General features: G+C 34.9%; 1 protein-coding gene across 1 annotated transcript in view; it reads right to left on the minus strand.

Moving 5' to 3' along the window:
- Positions 1–859: 859 nt before the first annotated feature.
- LOC105323794 (L-fucose kinase) overlaps positions 860–21656 on the minus strand; it is a 73123-nt gene continuing 52326 nt past the window's right edge. The window contains exons 18-28 of the mRNA XM_034482664.2: positions 20363–20514; positions 17464–17610; positions 15496–15657; positions 15090–15124; positions 7691–7794; positions 6341–6478; positions 5999–6093; positions 3044–3262; positions 2678–2777; positions 1823–2046; positions 860–1415 (exon numbers count right to left, since the gene is read on the minus strand). Of these exons, the coding sequence (XP_034338555.2) occupies positions 1344–1415; positions 1823–2046; positions 2678–2777; positions 3044–3262; positions 5999–6093; positions 6341–6478; positions 7691–7794; positions 15090–15124; positions 15496–15657; positions 17464–17610; positions 20363–20514 (1448 nt within the window). The 3' untranslated portion in view covers positions 860–1343. The remainder of the gene's footprint in view (positions 1416–1822; positions 2047–2677; positions 2778–3043; positions 3263–5998; positions 6094–6340; positions 6479–7690; positions 7795–15089; positions 15125–15495; positions 15658–17463; positions 17611–20362; positions 20515–21656) is intronic.

The following is a 21656-nucleotide window of genomic DNA, read 5'->3' on the forward strand; positions in this document are numbered from 1 at the left end:
ATATTGATCACCTATGAGGAGGAACTGAAAGATAACCCAGATCACCTGCCTAAGCTATTATTCAATGTATATGGACTAAATGGTGCAGACGTTAAAAATCTTCCTTAATATTAAAATATATTTCCTGTAAATAACTCTGAACTCTTAAATGTATATAAGTGAAAACAAGAGAATAAATTTATATCTAATTTAATTTATTTTAATTAGTTTTTGATAACTTAAAGCAATATGAGCTGCAATTTTCATGATGAAATTTTTTTTTACAAAAATGTTATTTTCTACTAAAATAACAAAAAAAATCATGGTTTTTAATTTTCTTTTCGCCAAATTTTTGTGAAAAAGGCCTTTAAGGTGGCTTAATTGGAGCGAAATTGAATTATTGTCGTCCTGTACAAAAATTGATTTGTTATATGTTCCTTAGAAGAAATATCTTTCCTCTAACAAAAATTAATGAATTTTTCCAACCTTATTCATCATAAAAGTTTAAGTTACATGCAGACTTAGCATACTTGCAGGTTTTTACAGCAAAATTCTAAAAAATACAGCTCATATTGCTTTAAATTACATGTATCTGGTGGCTCCACTTATTAAAACTGGTTAACCAGGCTAGTCAGGGTTCTCCAGACACTTTACTCTGATTGAATCAATTCAATTAGACCCTTCCTCCTTCCTCCATACTGAGCACAAGTTCAATTAAGTTTGATACCATTATCAATAATAATTAACTACCAAATGACAAAAATGAATACATGTAGATGTACATGTACATGTATTCATTTCTGTCATTTGGTAATTAATTATACGCATTATAAACAACATTAGTCATAACACAATGATGGAAAAAAAAAGTTCAATGCTGTTTGATATTTGTCTTTTTTAATCAGCAGTACACTCTACAAATGCAAACATTTTCCACAAACGTTCTATTCTTTAAACTTGCATTAAATATGGCTCATATCATATTCATATATAACTCAGTAAAAATTTTAATCAATCCCATTCCTGCATAGCTTATTACATAAAAGAGATTAAATGTCCTTCATTGAAAATCCAATAATTTAAGGGGCCGGATGGTCAAGGTCATTTTATGGTATAATGACCTTATAAAGATACAAGAAAATTTCGAATTTTAAGGCTAAATTATAAGTAATTTTCATTTACTGAATAAAAGTTTATTGCTTAATTAAAAACTCAATCTAAAATTCTAAAGCTAGATCTGATGGTTCATTTGTTAACCATCCAGCCTCCTTAAATCACACGGCTATTCATATCTCAGGCAAAGGTCAATCCACTGGTTGAGCTAACTTGTGATCTTGGCCCCCATCTTCCACACACAGTCTTCTTCAATCCTCCACAGACAGCACCAACCCTTCTGTGTCTATGCTGCATTCATAAATCTCTTTCCCCTCTGTACCCTATTAAGAAAATTTATAAATATATATCTTTGATGTTTCGAGGCATGATTATGCATAAGGAAAGAAACCAAAAAAAAAAAAGGATCAACTGATGTGGGGTCATGCTAAAGAGCTACAGTTGGATACCCTAGTGCATTACTTTACATATTCATATGATTTTGGTAGATTGAGCCTTCTTTGTTTAAAAGACTAAATGGAAAAATTGAGTTGAAGCTTGAGGAAAAAGCATTGGGTATTTATTTTTATTTTTTAGAACAGAAGCTTGAAATGCATAATAGTACTGTTTATTAAACTGCGCAGAGACAATGTAAAAAAAAAATCTCAACAACAAAAGAAATAAACCCACACATTTAACATTTAAAAAAAAATGAAAATTGCTAATGAAATGAGTCAAACAACCAATTTACCTCCACGGTATTTAGGATGTCCATCAGTAAGTGTTTATGATTTGCGTCTTTTGTTAAAACGTAGAGAAATCCTCCTCCCCCTGCTCCTGCCATACACATGCCATAGGCGAAAGGTCTGGAGGCCGCCATCAGCTTAGCAATGGTGGCTGTTTCACATCCTGGCGCTAGTATCTTCTTCATTGCCCAATATTTGTCCAAACATGATCCAACTTTTTGGAGGTTGCCTGTTGGAAATTATATTGCTCAACATCAAACCTTTTTGCATGTTAGAATATTATTATCATATTATTGTATAGCAAATTTTTAACACTCTTTTCATTCCTTTTATATTGGAACATAAATTGCTTTAAACTGTATATAATTCATTAGTCCTTAATTATCACAAATTATATCTTAACTGACCATATGCAAATGAAACAAGATGCATATACATGTAATACTACTTGTTTATAATGTCAATACGAACATGCAGTAACGACAGGATTTTTTGTTGTTATTTTGCAAATGAAACTTTAAAAGGGCTGGATGATTGTGGTCATTTTAAGACTTAACCAATCTCCTTGATATGAAGAGCTTCTTATCTTATAAGACAATAAAGTTTTTACCAATTCCTCCTGACATGTTTCGTTAAGGATCTATATTATACATCAATCAACAAAATTGTTTATCTTTTAAGCAACCAAAACAACTTTTCCATTTTCTCTGAACAAATTAAAAAAAATTAAAAATTACATATATTAATAAAGTTGGATGCAATATAAAACAAACCTTTTCTTCACCTTCAAACCTTTTTTTCCACACACAGGATGATGTGTATTTAAATGTAAATAATATAATTAGAGCTTATGAACTTACCATCAATAAAGCCATGGGCACACTCCTGTGCCAGTATTACAAGAGCATTCTCAGTCTCCACAATGTTTGGATTTCTAGCATACCAGTTTCTGACAACCTCCTGCAAAAAATAATGCATGAATCCATGGTACAGTTTTTACTGTTGTGAGAAAATGATTTTATTCCATGTTTCTTGTTTTCATTTCCTTTTTCTCCAATACACTGCCCCCTTAAAAATTACCTTCCCACCTGAACCCTCTTACCTTACAGGAACTTGTTTATGTGATGAAGTTTACCCCCATTATGTAATAGTTGGATACCTTGTGCTATTATTAAACTGTAAAAAGGGTAAAAACCTCATCTGAAAAACAAGTGCCTCTTCCTTACCTGTAAGAGATTGCGAGCCAGTCTGGTCTTTCCCGTGTAGATCAGTAAAAGCCTCTCATTGATCATCTGAATAACTTCATCGGACACCTTCAGATCCACCGCCTCCACAGCTATGGGGAGTTTGGCCTCGGACAGTCCGATCTTGATTCCCCCCATAAGTCCCCCCACCTGGTCCTGCCACCCTCCCCCAGTAGTAAGCAGCTGTTCCAGGTACAGCACCTGTTGAAATCAAAATGCACAATATAATTACCTGGCCAATAATTTAATTTCATTGAAGAGAGGAGGGGGGGGGGGGGGTTATTATACATAGAAGTGCCTGTACAATATACAGTACCCGCAACATTATTTTTTACAATCCTATCCTATCGTATCGTGTATCAATCCTATCGTATCGTGCGTTAATTCTATCCTATCGTGCGTGTATACTGTTCTATCGTGCGTGTATACTGTTCTATCGTGCGTTAATCCTATCCTATCGTGCGTTAATCCTATCAGGTTTATCGTTTAATTTCAACAATTCTTCCGTTTATCCTATCGTGTTAATCGTTTCGTGCCTTTTCATAAGCAAGTAAATTTATAACTAAATTGCAACTCGTTCGGTGCGCCGTATACGAATATTTATCTAACAAGAATTGTAAAATTCTATCCAACATTCCGTAAGGATACTAATTTTTTAGACCAAAATTAACCAATATTATATGTAAATCATATCTGTTAACATTGAAAATGAAAAACGAAGTTCTTAGGAACAAGGTAACAAATTTACCTGTATTTCGAATATATTAAATCGTACGCAGAATGTATACCTGAGTAAACATTAACTTTTATGCAATACAATTATGTTGCATCATATTTTACAGAAACAAAACTAATTATGATTTAATTTATATTTAATTAAAACCTGAGTTGTATTTTGAATCCGTTATTTTCCGTGTGATATTTGATTTCAGGTTGAAATGTTCTCGGCAATCAGCTAGGGTGTGTGGTAATGAAAACAATGTTAACAAATCGTACGCGGAATGTGTATCTGCGTAAATATTTATTTAACTTGTCTGTAATAATTCGTTTTTAATGTATCATTTTCTTATACAGAAAGAAATGTACTTTTGATAGATTTTATATTTACTTTATACAAGAGTGGAATTTATAAAATTAAACCCGCTATTTTCCGAGTGATTTAATCTCGGGCTGAAATATTCGCGGCGATTGGCTAGGGTGTTTGGTAATTAAAACAATTTTAACAATACAGAACATTTATTGATCATTAAAGCTAATAATTTTAGTTGAAAAAAAAATAACTGGTCATTTTTATACATTCTATAAATGATGCAGCGATAATTAACAACTTGGCAATTGTTACTAAAAAGCAATGCCACGTAAATCTTTATTTGTACGTGTTCTCTCTCAAATTCTCCCATTATCAGTTTGTTCGTAAATATCGTTTAAAGCGATCATACGTTTATCATGAACATCATTTATCCTTTCCTATCGTGTATCAATCCTATCATATCGTGCGTGTATACTGTTCTATCGTGCGTTAATCCTATCCTTTCGTGCGTGTATACTGTTCTATCGTGCGTTAATGCTATCCTATCGTGCGTGAATCCTATCCTATCGTTTATCTTGTAAAAAATAACATTGCGGGTACAGTATCCATTCATTAAAAGAAGGAAAAATTACCCACTGTGGGCATGATACAGTAAAACATGGATACAATGAACATTCTTCAGGTTAACAGGATAGTTAAGTTTCATTCCACTGATCCGTAAAACTTTGTGATAGCGAAGTCCTAAGGACAAATGGAATTACTTTGTTATATCCGTAATTCGTTATATCCATATAACGAATTCGTAATTATATCTATAGCGAATTCAGTATATACATGTTTTCTTTCAACAGACTGTATCTTTTGCTAACTGATGCTTAAATTAGAAATACATTACTTTGATACTTTTAATAATTGGATTGTGAATTAATTATAGAAAAATTATATAAAAATAAGTTCTTTCAAACTATTTTTTTAAATGATAGTGCAAACTTTTTTAAACAGTAAAGAAATTCATTACAGAGGTGTTAAATTTCGTTATAATTCACCTCTATGGGATTCAAAATCAGTTCCCTATATCTGTAAATTCGTTATGGTACCCAATTTGTTATAACTGTAAAAATTTTGCAAAGATTTGTTAAGAATTTTACCGGGGACACAAAAAAACTTTGCTATATCCGAGAATTTGCTATATCCGTGTTCATACTAAACGAGTTTTAATGTATAAACTAATCTGATACATGTATAACAAATTACTTTTCTTATGAATTTTCAAAATTACTCATCCTTAGCTGGCCCTTTGCTATATATGGAGTACATATTAAAGTAAATTATTCCATGCTTTGAAAAAATCCACAGAACTTCGTATCAGAGTATCTAAAAGTTAAGCTCTGTAGTCAATGGGACAACATCTTCAAATGAAAGTTTTATGTATATATACAGTGTACATACAAATATTATTTAATTCTATTTTGATATATTATAGATATTTTGGAATAGGAACATAGAAAAAAAAATATTGAATTTGAAATATTTACATTTTTAAGTGACTTTGCCAGTGATAATTAACACTACATACATGTATCAATTTTGTAAAATACACAGTCCAATAAATTCAAACGACGTAAAACTAGGGAGCAAGTGATGTTTGCATATTTTTATTCAAATATTTTCAAATATTTCATTGTACAGCTGCTGAAAATTATATAAATATATGTAATTAGGAATCATTCGTTTAACATTATGAGGTGATAAATTTGGTTGGGGCATGATCATAAAGCACTTTGGGCTTTATTAGATTTGATCACACCCTGACCAAAATTATCACCTCATACTCAAAGAATGATTCCGTATTCCCTAAATAATATCATGTTATTTAATATGCATTTTAAATAAAAACTAGTACATACCGCATGAATAAGGCCTTTCTTGTCACATGTTTTCCCTGAAGCCCTCAGAAGAGCAGCCATTACAGCCCCTGCCAAGATGCTGCTGGTCCCCATTCCTTGCAAGTACAGTAAATGGGTTCTCTCAATTCAGTAAATGTTCAAATCATTTCACAACATTTCCTCCCCCCCCCCCCCCCAAAAAAAAAAAAAGAAAAAAAAAAAAAAAAAAAAAAGAAGACAAATGGAACCCCTATCCAAGCATCTTTTACAAATGCAATGGATGAGGGTCTTTTTCCAAATTAGATGAAAGGGGAAATAGATCGATCAAGATTCTGTTGCACAGGTAAATGAAATGGACATTACCTGAGCCCTGGGGTAGGACTGACCAGCTATGGATCTCAAACCCCCCACCATAACCCTCCATCAACTGCTCCTTCAGTGACCGAGTGGAGGTTAGACTCACAATGTCCGCACAGATAAAAGAAGCTTTTAGCAGTGCTCCTGAAATAGAGGACATTCGTACATGACTTAAGTATCTTCATCTTAACTACTTGTACCATACGCATGCATAGGCACTGGTACTACCGGTATATTAGTACATGCATTAAAGTTCTAAGAAAAAGCCATGACTCTCTAGGGGCAGTAATGAGTTAGTGTTACCTTGTATTATGCAATCAAAATATTTTATTTAGGACCAGGCCTTGGGGCCTAAAAGTTAAACAAGCTCATTTTTGGTCTCAATCTCATTTTATAAAAAGAATATATTGTGGAAAATTGAGACTAAGCCCAAAAGTGAGCTCATCTAAGTTTTATGTTAAGAATGAGATTGAGACCAAAAGTAAGCTCGTTTAAGTTTTATGGTAAAAATGAGATTGAGGCAAAAAAGAGCTTGTCTAACTTTTATGGCCCTGTGGCCAGAATTCATCAATGGGCTCTAGCATATTGACTTCTCTGTTGTTCTTAGGAAGTTTCTATCCAATCTATATATATTCCTATCAGTTTATATAAAATGGAGTATGTATGAAATCGGCCTTAAAATTTCAAATATGAAATATATCTAATTTCGTTTTCAAATTCAACAGAAAATACTTTACTAAAAATATTGTTGTGATTGACCCAGAAAATTGCCAGAAAAGCTGCCTTCAAAGGGTGACATTCTGGAAATAATGTTATTCTGTCAATGATCTGCATATTAAACAAAAGAAGCTCAATAATTTCCATAAACAATAGAAACCAGGTGTATTTTAAAGGTGCTGTAAAAAGGATGGTTTACAGGTTAACAACCTTAAAGAATACGTACAGCAGATTTCAATCAACTTAGAACCACTCCTCCTTAGTGTTATATTTGTAAAGGGATAGATAAATGTTAACTTTTAAGGACATATGTAACATTTCTCAATTTTAAATAATTTTCTATGAAAATTTATTCCAAAATTATTTATTTGCATCTAAATATATTTTTTAAACAAAAAATTCAGGGTACATTACCAGTTTTTTGGGGGGGAGTTAATTAAAATATTTCAAATTTGAATTTTCCTTATTAAAGCATGCAAAATTATAAAACTGGATTAATGCTTATATATGAAGTCAATGTATTTTTGTATTAAAACTGTATCCAAGAAGATGGTTTCTTATAAAGCAAAAATACATGTATAATCATCACCTTAAATAGATAGAAAACATTAAGAAGTCCTGAGAGTCACTATAATTTACCTGGGCTATATGGTTGGTAGTAATCCTCAAGGTCACTGAGGTCACGACATACGACCTCTGTGTTCTCACCATCGTTACCTAATATCACCATCACAAGCTTAGGTCTGGAAAAAGACAAATAAAGGCCAAAAACATTACAAAATTTGTTTGCCAAACACACCTGAATCAGCAATTTAGTTTGTCTGAAGCATTTATCAATTCCAATGCAGCCAAATTGATTAAGGTTATTGAAATGGGGGAATAATAAACAAATAGCTAATTTTTGTATTATTCCAAGTTTAAACAAGAGGCCCATGGGCCACATCGCTCACCTGTGGAACAATAGGTATGATAAAATCAGCTTAATGGACTCATAACACAAACAATCTGGACAATGTACAATAATACATGTAGATCCTGTATAAATAAAATCCATTTTTCCCCTTGCATATTCTTATGTTTATAATCATTAATCCCTTTTCTAACAGGATGATTTTATAGTCATATCACATGTTGAGTATTGCAGTTCTCAAAAAGATCCGTAACAATTGTTTATATATGGGATATAAAGCTCACAACTTGAATCTACACTACCTGAGGATGCTTCCACACAAGTTTCAGCTTTCCTGGCTGATTTGTTTCTGAGAAGAAGATTTTTAAAGATTTACTCTATATATTCCTATGTAAAAATTTGACCCCCCCCATTGTGGCCCCACCCTACATCCAGGGGTCATGAATTTCACAACTTTGAATCTACACTACCTGAGGATGCTTCCACACAAGTTTCAGCTTTCCTGGCTGATTAGTTTCTGAGAAGAAGATTTTTAAAGATTTACTCTATATATTCCTATGTAAAACTTTGACCCCCCATTGTGGCCCCACCCTACACCCAGGGGTCATGAATTTCACAACTTTGAATCTACACTACCTGAGGATGCTTCCACACAAGTTTCAGCTTTCCAGGCTGATTAGTTTCTGAGAAGAAGATTTTTAAAGATTTACTCTATATATATAAATTCCTAAGTAAAACTTTGACCCCCCAATGTGGCCTCACCCTACCCCCAGGGGTCATGATTTTCACAACTTGAATCTACACTACCTGAGGATGCTTCCACACAAGTTTCAGCTTTCCTGACTGATTTGTTTCTGAGAAGAAGATTTTTAAAGATTTACTCTATATATTCCTATGTAAAACTTTGACCCCCCATTGTGGCCCCACCCTACATCCAGGGGTCATGAATTTCACAACTTTGAATCTACACTACCTGAGGATGCTTCCACACAAGTTTCAGCTTTCCTGGCTGATTTGTTTCTGAGAAGAAGATTTTTAAATATTTACTCTATATATTCCTATGTAAAACTTTGACCCCCCATTGTGGCCCCACCCTACACCCAGGGGTCATGATTTTCACAACTTTGAATCTACACTTCCTGAGGATGCTTCCACAGAAGTTTCAGCTTTCCAGGCTGATTAGTTTCTGAGAAGAAGATTTTTAAAGATTTACTCTATATATTCCTATGTAAAGCTTCGACCCTCCATTGTGGCCTCACCCTACCCCCGGGGGTCATGAATTTCACAAATTTGAATCTACACTACCTGAGGATGCTTCCACAGAAGTTTCAGCTTTCCAGGCTGATTAGTTTCTGAGAAGAAGATTTTTAAAGATTTACTCTATATATTTCTATGTAAAGCTTGGACCCTCCATTGTGGCCCCACCCTACCCCCGGGGGTCATGAATTTCACAACTTTGAATCTACACTACCTGAGGATGCTTCCACACAAGTTTCAGCTTTCCTGGCTGATTTGTTTCTGAGAAGAAGATTTTTAAAGATTTACTCTATATATTCCTATGTAAAACTTTGACCCCCCCATTGTGGCCCCACCCTACATCCAGGGGTCATGAATTTCACAACTTTGAATCTACACTACCTGAGGATGCTTCCACACAAGTTTCAGCTTTCCTGGCTGATTAGTTTCTGAGAAGAAGATTTTTAAAGATTTACTCTATATATTCCTATGTAAAACTTTGACCCCCCATTGTGGCCCCACCCTACACCCAGGGGTCATGAATTTCACAACTTTGAATCTACACTACCTGAGGATGCTTCCACACAAGTTTCAGCTTTCCAGGCTGATTAGTTTCTGAGAAGAAGATTTTTAAAGATTTACTCTATATATATAAATTCCTAAGTAAAACTTTGACCCCCCAATGTGGCCTCACCCTACCCCCAGGGGTCATGATTTTCACAACTTGAATCTACACTTCCTGAGGATGCTTCCACAGAAGTTTCAGCTTTCCAGGCTGATTAGTTTCTGAGAAGAAGATTTTTATAGATTTACTCTATATATTCCTATGTAAAGCTTCGACCCTCCATTGTGGCCTCACCCTACCCCCGGGGGTCATGAATTTCACAAATTTGAATCTACACTACCTGAGGATGCTTCCACAGAAGTTTCAGCTTTCCAGGCTGATTAGTTTCTGAGAAGAAGATTTTTAAAGATTTACTCTATATATTTCTATGTAAAGCTTGGACCCTCCATTGTGGCCCCACCCTACCCCCGGGGGTCATGAATTTCACAACTTTGAATCTACACTACCTGAGGATGCTTCCACACAAGTTTCAGCTTTCCTGGCTGATTAGTTTCTGAGAAGAAGATTTTTAAAGATTTACTCTATATATTCCTATGTAAAACTTTGACCCCCCATTGTGGCCCCACCCTACATCCAGGGGTCATGAATTTCACAACTTTGAATCTACACTACCTGAGGATGCTTCCACACAAGTTTCAGCTTTCCTGGCTGATTTGTTTCTGAGAAGAAGATTTTTAAAGATTTACTCTATATATTCCTATGTAAAACTTTGACCCCCCATTGTGGCCCCACCCTACATCCAGGGGTCATGAATTTCACAACTTTGAATCTACACTACCTGAGGATGCTTCCACACAAGTTTCAGCTTTCCTGGCTGATTAGTTTCTGAGAAGAAGATTTTTAAATATTTACTCTATATATTCCTATGTAAAACTTTGACCCCCCCATTGTGGCCCCACCCTACACCCAGGGGTCATAATTTTCACAACTTTTAATCTACACTTCCTGAGGATGCTTCCACAGATGTTTCAGCTTTCCAGGCTGATTAGTTTCTGAGAAGAAGATTTTTAAAGATTTACTCTATATATTCCTATGTAAAGCTTCGACCCTCCATTGTGGCCTCACCCTACCCCCGGGGGTCATGAATTTCACAAATTTGAATCTACACTACCTGAGGATGCTTCCACAGAAGTTTCAGCTTTCCAGGCTGATTAGTTTCTGAGAAGAAGATTTTTAAAGATTTACTCTATATATTTCTATGTAAAGCTTGGACCCTCCATTGTGGCCCCACCCTACCCCCGGGGGTCATGAATTTCACAACTTTGAATCTACACTACCTGAGGATGCTTCCACACAAGTTTCAGCTTTCCTGGCTGATTTGTTTCTGAGAAGAAGATTTTTAAAGATTTACTCTATATATTCCTATGTAAAACTTTGACCCCCCATTGTGGCCCCACCCTACATCCAGGGGTCATGAATTTCACAACTTTGAATCTACACTACCTGAGGATGCTTCCACACAAGTTTCAGCTTTCCTGGCTGATTTGTTTCTGAGAAGAAGATTTTTAAAGATTTACTCTATATATTCCTATGTAAAACTTTGACCCCCCATTGTGGCCCCACCCTACATCCAGGGGTCATGAATTTCATAACTTGGAATCTACACTACCTGAGGATGCTTCCACACAAGTTTCAGCTTTCCTGGCTGATTAGTTTCTGAGAAGAAGATTTTTAAAGATTTACTCTATATATTCCTATGTAAAACTTTGACCCCCCATTGTGGCCCCACCCTACACCCAGGGGTCATGATTTTCACAACTTTGAATCTACACTTCCTGAGGATGCTTCCACAGAAGTTTCAGCTTTCCAGGCTGATTAGTTTCTGAGAAGAAGATTTTTAAAGATTTACTCTATATATATAAATTCCTAAGTAAAACTTTGACCCCCCATTGTGGCCTCACCCTACCCCCGGGGGTCATGATTTTCACAACTTTCAATCTACACTTCCTGAGGATGCTTCCACAGAAGTTTCAGCTTTCCAGGCTGATTAGTTTCTGAGAAGAAGATTTTTAAAGATTTACTCTATATATATAAATTCCTAAGTAAAACTTTGACCCCCCCAATGTGGCCTCACCCTACCCCCGGGGGTCATGATTTTCACAATTTGAATCTACACTACCTGAGGATGCTTCCACACAAGTTTCAGCTTTCCTGGCTGATTTGTTTCTGAGAAGAAGATTTTTAAAGATTTACTCTATATATTCCTATGTAAAGCTTTGACCCCCATTGTGGCCCCACCCTACATCCAGGGATCATGAATTTCACAACTTTGAATCTACACTACCTGAGGATGCTTCCACACAAGTTTCAGCTTTCCTGGCTGATTAGTTTCTGAGAAGAAGATTTTTAAAGATTTACTCTATATATTCCTATGTAAAACTTTGACCCCCCCCCCCCCATTGTGGCCCCACCCTACACCCAGGGGTCATGATTTTCACAACTTTGAATCTACACTTCCTGAGGATGCTTCCACATAAGTTTCAGCTTTCCAGGCTGATTAGTTTCTGAGAAGAAGATTTTTAAAGATTTACTCTATATATATAAATTCCTAAGTAAAACTTTGACCCCCCATTGTGGCCTCACCCTACCCCCGGGGGTCATGATTTTCACAACTTGAATCTACACTACCTGAGGATGCTTCCACAGAAGTTTCAGCTTTCCAGGCTGATTAGTTTCTGAGAAGAAGATTTTTAAAGATTTACTCTATATATATAAATTCCTAAGTAAAACTTTGACCCCCCAATGTGGCCTCACCCTACCCCCGGGGGTCATGATTTTCACAACTTGAATCTACACTACCTGAGGATGCTTCCACACAAGTTTCAGCTTTCCTGGCTGATTAGTTTCTGAGAAGAAGATTTTTAAAGATTTACTCTATATATTCCTATGTAAAGCTTTGACCCCCCATTGTGGCCCCACCCTACATCCAGGGGTCATGAATTTCACAACTTTGAATCTACACTACCTGAGGATGCTTCCACACAAGTTTCAGCTTTCCTGGCTGATTAGTTTCTGAGAAGAAGATTTTTAAAGATTTACTCTATATATTCCTATGTAAAGCTTTGACCCCCCATTGTGGCCCCACCCTACACCCAGGGGTCATGATTTTCACAACTTTCAATCTACACTTCCTGAGGATGCTTCCACAGAAGTTTCAGCTTTCCAGGCTGATTAGTTTCTGAGAAGAAGATTTTTAAAGATTTACTCTATATATATAAATTCCTAAGTAAAACTTTGACCCCCCCAATGTGGCCTCACCCTACCCCCGGGGGTCATGATTTTCACAACTTGAATCTACACTACCTGAGGATGCTTCCACACAAGTTTCAGCTTTCCAGGCTGATTAGTTTCTGAGAAGAAGATTTTTAAAGATTTACTCTATATATTCCTATGTAAAATTTCGACCCCCCCATTGTGGCCCCACCCTACATCCAGGGATCATGAATTTCACAACTTTGAATCTACACTACCTGAGGATGCTTCCACACAAGTTTCAGCTTTCCTGGCTGATTAGTTTCTGAGAAGAAGATTTTTAAAGATTTACTCTATATATTCCTATGTAAAACTTTGACCCCCCCCCCCCCATTGTGGCCCCACCCTACACCCAGGGGTCATGATTTTCACAACTTTGAATCTACACTTCCTGAGGATGCTTCCACATAAGTTTCAGCTTTCCAGGCTGATTAGTTTCTGAGAAGAAGATTTTTAAAGATTTACTCTATATATATAAATTCCTAAGTAAAACTTTGACCCCCCATTGTGGCCTCACCCTACCCCCGGGGGTCATGATTTTCACAACTTGAATCTACACTACCTGAGGATGCTTCAACAGAAGTTTCAGCTTTCCAGGCTGATTAGTTTCTGAGAAGAAGATTTTTAAAGATTTACTCTATATATATAAATTCCTAAGTAAAACTTTGACCCCCCAATGTGGCCTCACCCTACCCCCGGGGGTCATGATTTTCACAACTTGAATCTACACTACCTGAGGATGCTTCCACACAAGTTTCAGCTTTCCTGGCTGATTAGTTTCTGAGAAGAAGATTTTTAAAGATTTACTCTATATATTCCTATGTAAAGCTTTGACCCCCCATTGTGGCCCCACCCTACATCCAGGGGTCATGAATTTCACAACTTTGAATCTACACTACCTGAGGATGCTTCCACACAAGTTTCAGCTTTCCTGGCTGATTAGTTTCTGAGAAGAAGATTTTTAAAGATTTACTCTATATATTCCTATGTAAAGCTTTGACCCCCCATTGTGGCCCCACCCTACACCCAGGGGTCATGATTTTCACAACTTTCAATCTACACTTCCTGAGGATGCTTCCACAGAAGTTTCAGCTTTCCAGGCTGATTAGTTTCTGAGAAGAAGATTTTTAAAGATTTACTCTATATATATAAATTCCTAAGTAAAACTTTGACCCCCCAATGTGGCCTCACCCTACCCCCGGGGGTCATGATTTTCACAACTTGAATCTACACTACCTGAGGATGCTTCCACACAAGTTTCAGCTTTCCAGGCTGATTAGTTTCTGAGAAGAAGATTTTTAAAGATTTACTCTATATATTCCTATGTAAAATTTCGACCCCCCCATTGTGGCCCCACCCTACCCCCGGGGGTCATGAATTTCACAACTTTGAATCTACACTACCTGAGGATGCTTCCACACAAGTTTCAGCTTTCCTGGCTTTCTGGTTCTTGAGTAGAAGATTTTTGAAAAATTCTCGAAATTTTTCATTAATTTCTAATTATCTCCCCTTGAAAACGGATGTGACCCTTAATTTTCACAACTTTGAATCCCCTTTGCCTAAGAATGATTTGTGCCAAGTTTGGTTGAAATTGGCCCAGTAGTTCTTGAGAAGATGTTGAAAATGTGAAAAGTTTACGGATAGACGGACGGACAGACGGACGACAGACAAAATGTGATCAGAATAGCTCACTTGAGCTTTCAGCTCAGGTGAGCTAAAAATGAATAAACTTGAGATATTTCCTTTTTAGTTCAACTTTTGAACCAAGCAAATTTAAATTCCTAACTGCTAATACATAATTTGAAATTTTTAGCCAAAAAGCTGACAAATTTTTGGGGGGCCTTATAATTTAGAATTTATTGTAGTGCAATATCTATTATATTAATGGAATCAATGGCCACAAATATCCATGAAGATATAGTTTTCACTACAGTGGACCATGGTCCCACTAATACTGATGCCTTCAAAAATTCATGATACAACAGAAATTTATAAATTAAAAAAATCATACTTACTCATCTATTCTCTTTACTTTAGCTCCAACTGGATGCTGTCAAAACAACTATCCATATCAAAGTCCATGCAACATTTTAAATTGTATAAACCTTAAATATAATTATTTTTCAAGGATTTTCAATTGAATAAATTACAGTTGAACTTCAATATCCTGATCACTGATATCTCGAATACAATGGATATGTCGAAGTGATTTGTTCCGATGACTTATTTTTTAACTAAAGTATTTTACCCTCAATATCTCGAATACTCGGATATCTCAAAATTTTAAATAGTCCCAACTAGTTTGACTGTGTATTGTACATCTTTAAATGAGTAATCTGCTAGTACATATTTGCTGCAGTATAGCACTTTAAATTTGCATATTAACATTATCATATGATACATGAAGGTGGTGCTCCATACCTTTCCCCTGATCTGTAGCCCGATCATGGTGACGGCACCACCATGCTCGTATGTGATGGGTGGCGTGTCTGACCATCCCCCGGAGACATCTATACGGGCGGGGCACTGAGCTGTCACCCACTTATTCATAAAGGGCATTGGACAAGACTCTGGCTTAAAAAACTGAAATATATTTTTTTATTTTCAGAGCTAGGTAAATCAAAAAAAATATTCCTTTTGAAAATAATAATACAAGGGGAAAACAAAATATGATTTTTTATGCCTTTGTAAGTACAATACAGTACATAGTCCAAAAACTGGTACAGGCATACAGTACAGCCAAAGCTAGTCTACCTATTGTTGATAATAAGTAACCATGGGTAGCAATACATGTATTGTAGCCACATAAAGACATGTATAAAAAAAATACTATATGCAATACACGTGACAACAGTTTAATGTATTTTCTCCAGAATAAACACACAATTAAGTCTGACCGTTTTCTGATTTTTAGCACTGTCTATAACGTACATATCGGTTAATAATATTTTTCATTTGACGCAGACTGCTGCCTACACAAACAGTTCAAAAGATTGTTTTTAACCAACAGGATAATCATAATCTAATGCTTGTTGTCTTATTTACTGTCATGACTGATAAGTAAAGTGAGTGCATGCAGTTGTTTTTTTAAGGGACATTGACTTATCACTCTGTCAAATGGGACTTGGAATAAAAGAAAACTACAAGATAACATTTAAATGGTGATCATCTCAAAGGGCCCCACTTTAAATAATATTGGACCATAGGATAAAAAGAAAATTACAGAAAATTTTGCTTTTACCTTGATATACAACTTACTGAAATTTTTCAGTTGGCATAGAACTTTTATATCAATCTCAGTATCCCTTACATACAGGCATCTTTGTTCAACCTGAGCAAGATTAAGCAAATGGAGTAATCTATGGTCTAAAATTTAACTTGTTAAAAAGAAATCTGCTATGATCTTCAAAATGACTTAGTTCAAAGTCAAGTACTGCACAATATCAACCAAATAGCTCTGTGGGTGAAGTATGAACCAAATTGGACTAAAGGTAGAGAAGATATGCTCCAGACAAGAGATCTCAGACAGACGGACAGATGGATGGAGAGACAGAGTGATCACTATAGGGTGCCCACAGAGCAGGGCCCTAATTATTTTATTTAATTAATTATTGAAATATTGATCTTAGATATATATTTCAATGCATTCATTATACCTTAACTAGTATATAGAGCTTAACAATTCAAAAAAGTCAAAATTTACTGACTTACAATACATAAACTATATTTCTATACTTACAGATTTCTGCTTTTAAGTTATCATGATACATCTTTGCACAATTTGAGTCTCATGGAAATGAAAATGTTTCGTGGGTGTATTCATATTCATTTTGAGTGATATATTTAAGCAAATAACAAACAACATTTACACACTTATGGCATTCCTATCTGTTTAAATTCATAATGTATGGATGCATCACAACAATAATTGAACTTCTCAAAATAAAAGGTGTAATTAAGAAATAAACAGCAATGTTAAAAAGTTCACCGGGATATGAAATTGATTGGTCACGTGATCAAATCCTGTGAAGCCCAAAGGGCTTCTCAGTAGATTTGATCACGTACCAACCAACTTCATATCCCGGTGAACTTTTAAACATTGCTGTTTATTACTTCTATTTATGTTTGAACAAAACAAACCATTCAAAACTGTTAAAATAACCGAGATTTTATGTTTACAATAAACCAAATAATAAGGGTGTGCTATGATCATTGTGACGTCACGAAAAAGTTCATACAGAATTGAACGTTTTCGCTATTTTATAGATTCATATAAGGAAACATATTTGCAAATGTAAAAATATGATGTTTATCTATATGACTGCGTTGACCTTTGACAGCCAACCACACATATTACGTGTCCTGTTCACTACTTTGAACTTTACTTACTTCTTTGGCTGTCATAACAGCCTGCCTTATAAGGATTTGAGCTGCTCCCTCATAATGTCTAGCAGCCCTCACCAGCAAGTCTGGCCGCTCTAACCATTTGGACCGCTCCTTAGCCAGGGCATTGACACCTCTCTCCAGCTCTCCATTCTTTGATAGGATAACATTATAAATACATGGCTTGGCTACTAATGATTGCATGCATGCATGGTTATTCTTGTTAATTACTAATAATGCAAAGTCATTCTTGGAATCCATAAATCATGATAATCCAGGTTTTTAAAACTCTGTTATTTCTGTTTCACTGCTTGATTTGAGAGCAAACATAAAAATGGCCCCATACATTACTTAGCTTCAAAACAGCTAAGCTAAAATGTTGAAATATACAAACTGGCTTAAGTTTTTTTTTTTAAATACATACAGTAAAACTTGGTAATAGCAAAGTCCCAAGGAACCGATCATGGAGTTATAGTCCAGTTTATTATAATTTCTTTACTGAAACATATACCTTTTTATTCAATTTGAAAGCATCATTAAGGGTAGACCGAATTGCTTATACAAGGATCGTGTCTAAGTTCAACTAATACAAGGTACCTGCAAGATACACAGGAAATTATAACTACATGTACTTAAAAATATTGAAAGCTGACCTTTCATATTACATATATACATGTATGCAATCATAATCAGAAATGCAGATCAATAAGGCCTAAAAAATAAAGTTGTGTGTTTAGGGTAACCAGATCTAACCTACAAAACTCAGGCTTCATCAATTTTATAAAATTTTGTTGTTGAAATGATAATTAAATTAAATCAAGTTTTCATTGAAAAGCAATTTCTAGTGATACATGTATAATATTTTCAAAGTATCATTGGCCATGATCAAATTCATGCATCCTTGAAATGGTGGTTTTTGATAAATTTATGAAGAATTGGTCTCCATAACGTCTAAATACTAATGAAACCAGTCAGGATATCGTTTCCATGTTTAGTATACCAAATTACACAAATAAAATCTAGATTTTTTATTAAGAGATTTAAGTGAGCATTTGAGTTACTTTAAGAGCTTATTCATTTGTTTGTTTAGGAATTCCCAATATGGTATATAACCATGTTAATTAAATTACATTTATGAATAGAATATTACAGTATTACCTTGTAAAACATTGCATATAGACATAAAAATATCACTCAAGAGAGAGCTCTGTAGCACAATTAACATGTAAAAATTGTACAGATGACAGTTTATATAATGATGCTCAAATATATAAATTCCTACCTCTTTTTTTTGGACAGAAAGATATACCTAGTTTATTGTGAAAGTTACAATTCACGGTTCAACTGATAATATACGAACCACATAAGAACTGTGGGAAAAGTTATACTCTCATTAATTAATACCTGTAGCATACAGGTACATGCAATTGTGGCTGAACATCTGCCAAAAGATATGAACGAATTTTATTTTCACAAGTTGTGATAATGAAATATGCTTGTCATTTGGCATCTGGTAAAAATTTTTGTTTGAGGTGTGAACTATGATTTTGCATCAGTTAGTTAAGACCAACCAAATTCTCTTTATCCACATGTGTTTACACATTAGCATCAATTGACCAAATGTTAATCCGAGGTGTTAATCAGACTCAGAAAAATAAACACATGAACAAATGATTTTCTCAAGATTTGTGGAAACCAGGTATTACCGTCACAGTTGATATTTGGCATTGGTGAAAATTAATAAACTTATAAACACAATGCAATACTTATCCATCTACTGGTGTTTATACATAATTGTTTAGTCATTATGAAAATAACAATTCTATTTTCATTTATTTTCAAAAAAGGTTTTAATGGTTTACTGGCATGTGAAAAGGTCAGATAAAACAAAAAAAATTTCTGAACGAATTAAGTTTGTTCCGATGAATTAGCTTTTTGTTCAGATGGTTGTTACTTGTTAGGAAAAATTCGGATTTGTTCAGATGAATTAGCATTTTGTTTGATGAATGTTATTAATGTTAGGACAAATTAGGATTCTTTCTGACATATTACAATTTGCACAGACAATCATACTTAAAATTGTGTGAGAGAGAGAGAGAGAGAGAGAGAGAGAGAGAGAGAGAGAGAGAGAGAAGGATGTATCAGCAAGTTTGACCATCAGCTATCTACTAAGTGTATATTGCTACCATGATGATTATATCCATCCTTTCCATTAACATGGCACAGTTGAATGAATATTTATATGCACTGATCTGTAATATTGACTTTGGATTACTAATTTACCATTATGGCATCCGAGAAAAGACACCTTTGCCAGCATCCATGATACACAAAACCTTAAATCTAATGCTTAAAAAAATCAACCATTCTTGATAATAAAACAGTATTTTAGCTATGAAGTCAAAGATGAGTCACTATGTTAATTATTTTTTTTTATACTAATTAGGTGTGATTAAGGCATAATATTACATGTAAAAATGAGAAAAGACATGAGAAATTTAAACCATAGGATTATACACTGGTTGCAATGGGGATTGGGGTTGGATCAGAATTGAACATTCCCTTGCCTACATTTTATTTAATTTTTTCTTCAAATAATAAATTTGCAGCTATACATAATGTATATAAACTAAATTAAATTAAAGTAAGGGATCATTATTTGCTATGGTGTAGCACAAAAAAAAATCAACCTAAGTTACCAAAAAATCTTTGTAGCCTAGAGTGGGCATCTAAAAATCTGATATACATTTTTTACACATGAATGCGATCTTTCTTGGTTTTATTTTTTGAAAAACTAGGATAAAAGTTCCACATTCATAATTTAATATCCTCGATACAAAACAACAAGATCGCAGAATTAAGTACTCAAGTAAAATAAGGAATTTACAGTATGAGATCACCTTACCTCCAGAAGATTGAATGCCTTTGCCCATGCTTTGTTGGCTGCTGGCCCACTTCTTAACCCCCCTTTTTGACCGGCCTTGGATCCCAATACATCGGCAATATTTGCAAGAGTCCTTGCAGCTACACCTGGGTCACCCTTGCTACTTTTTGCCACTGAAAGTTGAAGAGAAGTTTTCCAAATATTAATATTGTAATTAATTTTAAAGATTCCTTTGTTTAATTACCTTTAATTTTTTTTCCAAAAAACATAGTACATGTATGGGAACATTTAGGACCTTTCACTATTGGTACACGAGCAGAATTGACAAAAAAAATCGTTAGACCAAAAAATGTAAATGAGGATCGAAAACTGTTGCCAAAATAATGGCATATGAAAAAGTATCTGTATAAAATTTGGATGATCTTAAGCAACTGTTGTGCAGTTTAAATGCACTTAATCTTGTGATATGTCTTGGGTCTTTAGGCGATTGTTGTACAATGATAGTGAGTATTGAAAAATTCAGCAATAGGATCAGGAGAAAGATCAGGTGATTGGAAAAACTGAATGTGCGCCAATGTGATAGGACAGGCACCACGTATGTTTCCATCATACAAGTGCTCGTGCGATTCAGAGGGGGAATACATACTGTACAATATGACAGTAAAACATTGCAAGATTACATGAGACATGTTGAGCAACAGTCTCATAGTTGCAAAACACTCGCATAGACAGCTGTGACTCATCTTATGACCTCTACAAATCATACATCACTCCTGCGATTATACAAAACATTGTAAGATGTTTGTACTAATGTTCATACATTGCATTGCAATAATTTGGATCGCATTTAGTCACATCATAACAGTGTGCATGCCTGCTATTTTGAGGAGACTTGATGTGACCATTGAAACGCATGCAAAAATGAGAGACATTGTGCAGCGAAAACAAGAGCTCGTGCAAAACTACCGGTAAAACATTTTGATCACAAAGTGTTGTAAAGCGCTCGTGCCCCAATTCTGAAAGGGCCTTTAATAACAGTGCTTCTAAAATCTATTCATGATATTTTTTCTATGTTTTTCAGAAAAAATGTTTCCTTTAAATATTTGATACAGGTATAAGACATTCTACATACCAGGTAATAAAATATATATTATCTATGTTTGGCATTATCTGTCTTTTCACACGCAAACACACACACACTCTGCATGTCTCACTCTCTCTCTCTCTCTCTCTCTCTCTCTCTTGGGGTCTATAATGTTGCTAAGTGTTCAATTTAGTTATCATAAATAAATGTATATTTAGCTGACAAATTACA

The sequence above is a fragment of the Magallana gigas genome, chromosome 3 (genome assembly GCF_963853765.1).
Source record: "Magallana gigas chromosome 3, xbMagGiga1.1, whole genome shotgun sequence".
Lineage (NCBI taxonomy): Eukaryota > Metazoa > Mollusca > Bivalvia > Ostreida > Ostreidae > Magallana > Magallana gigas.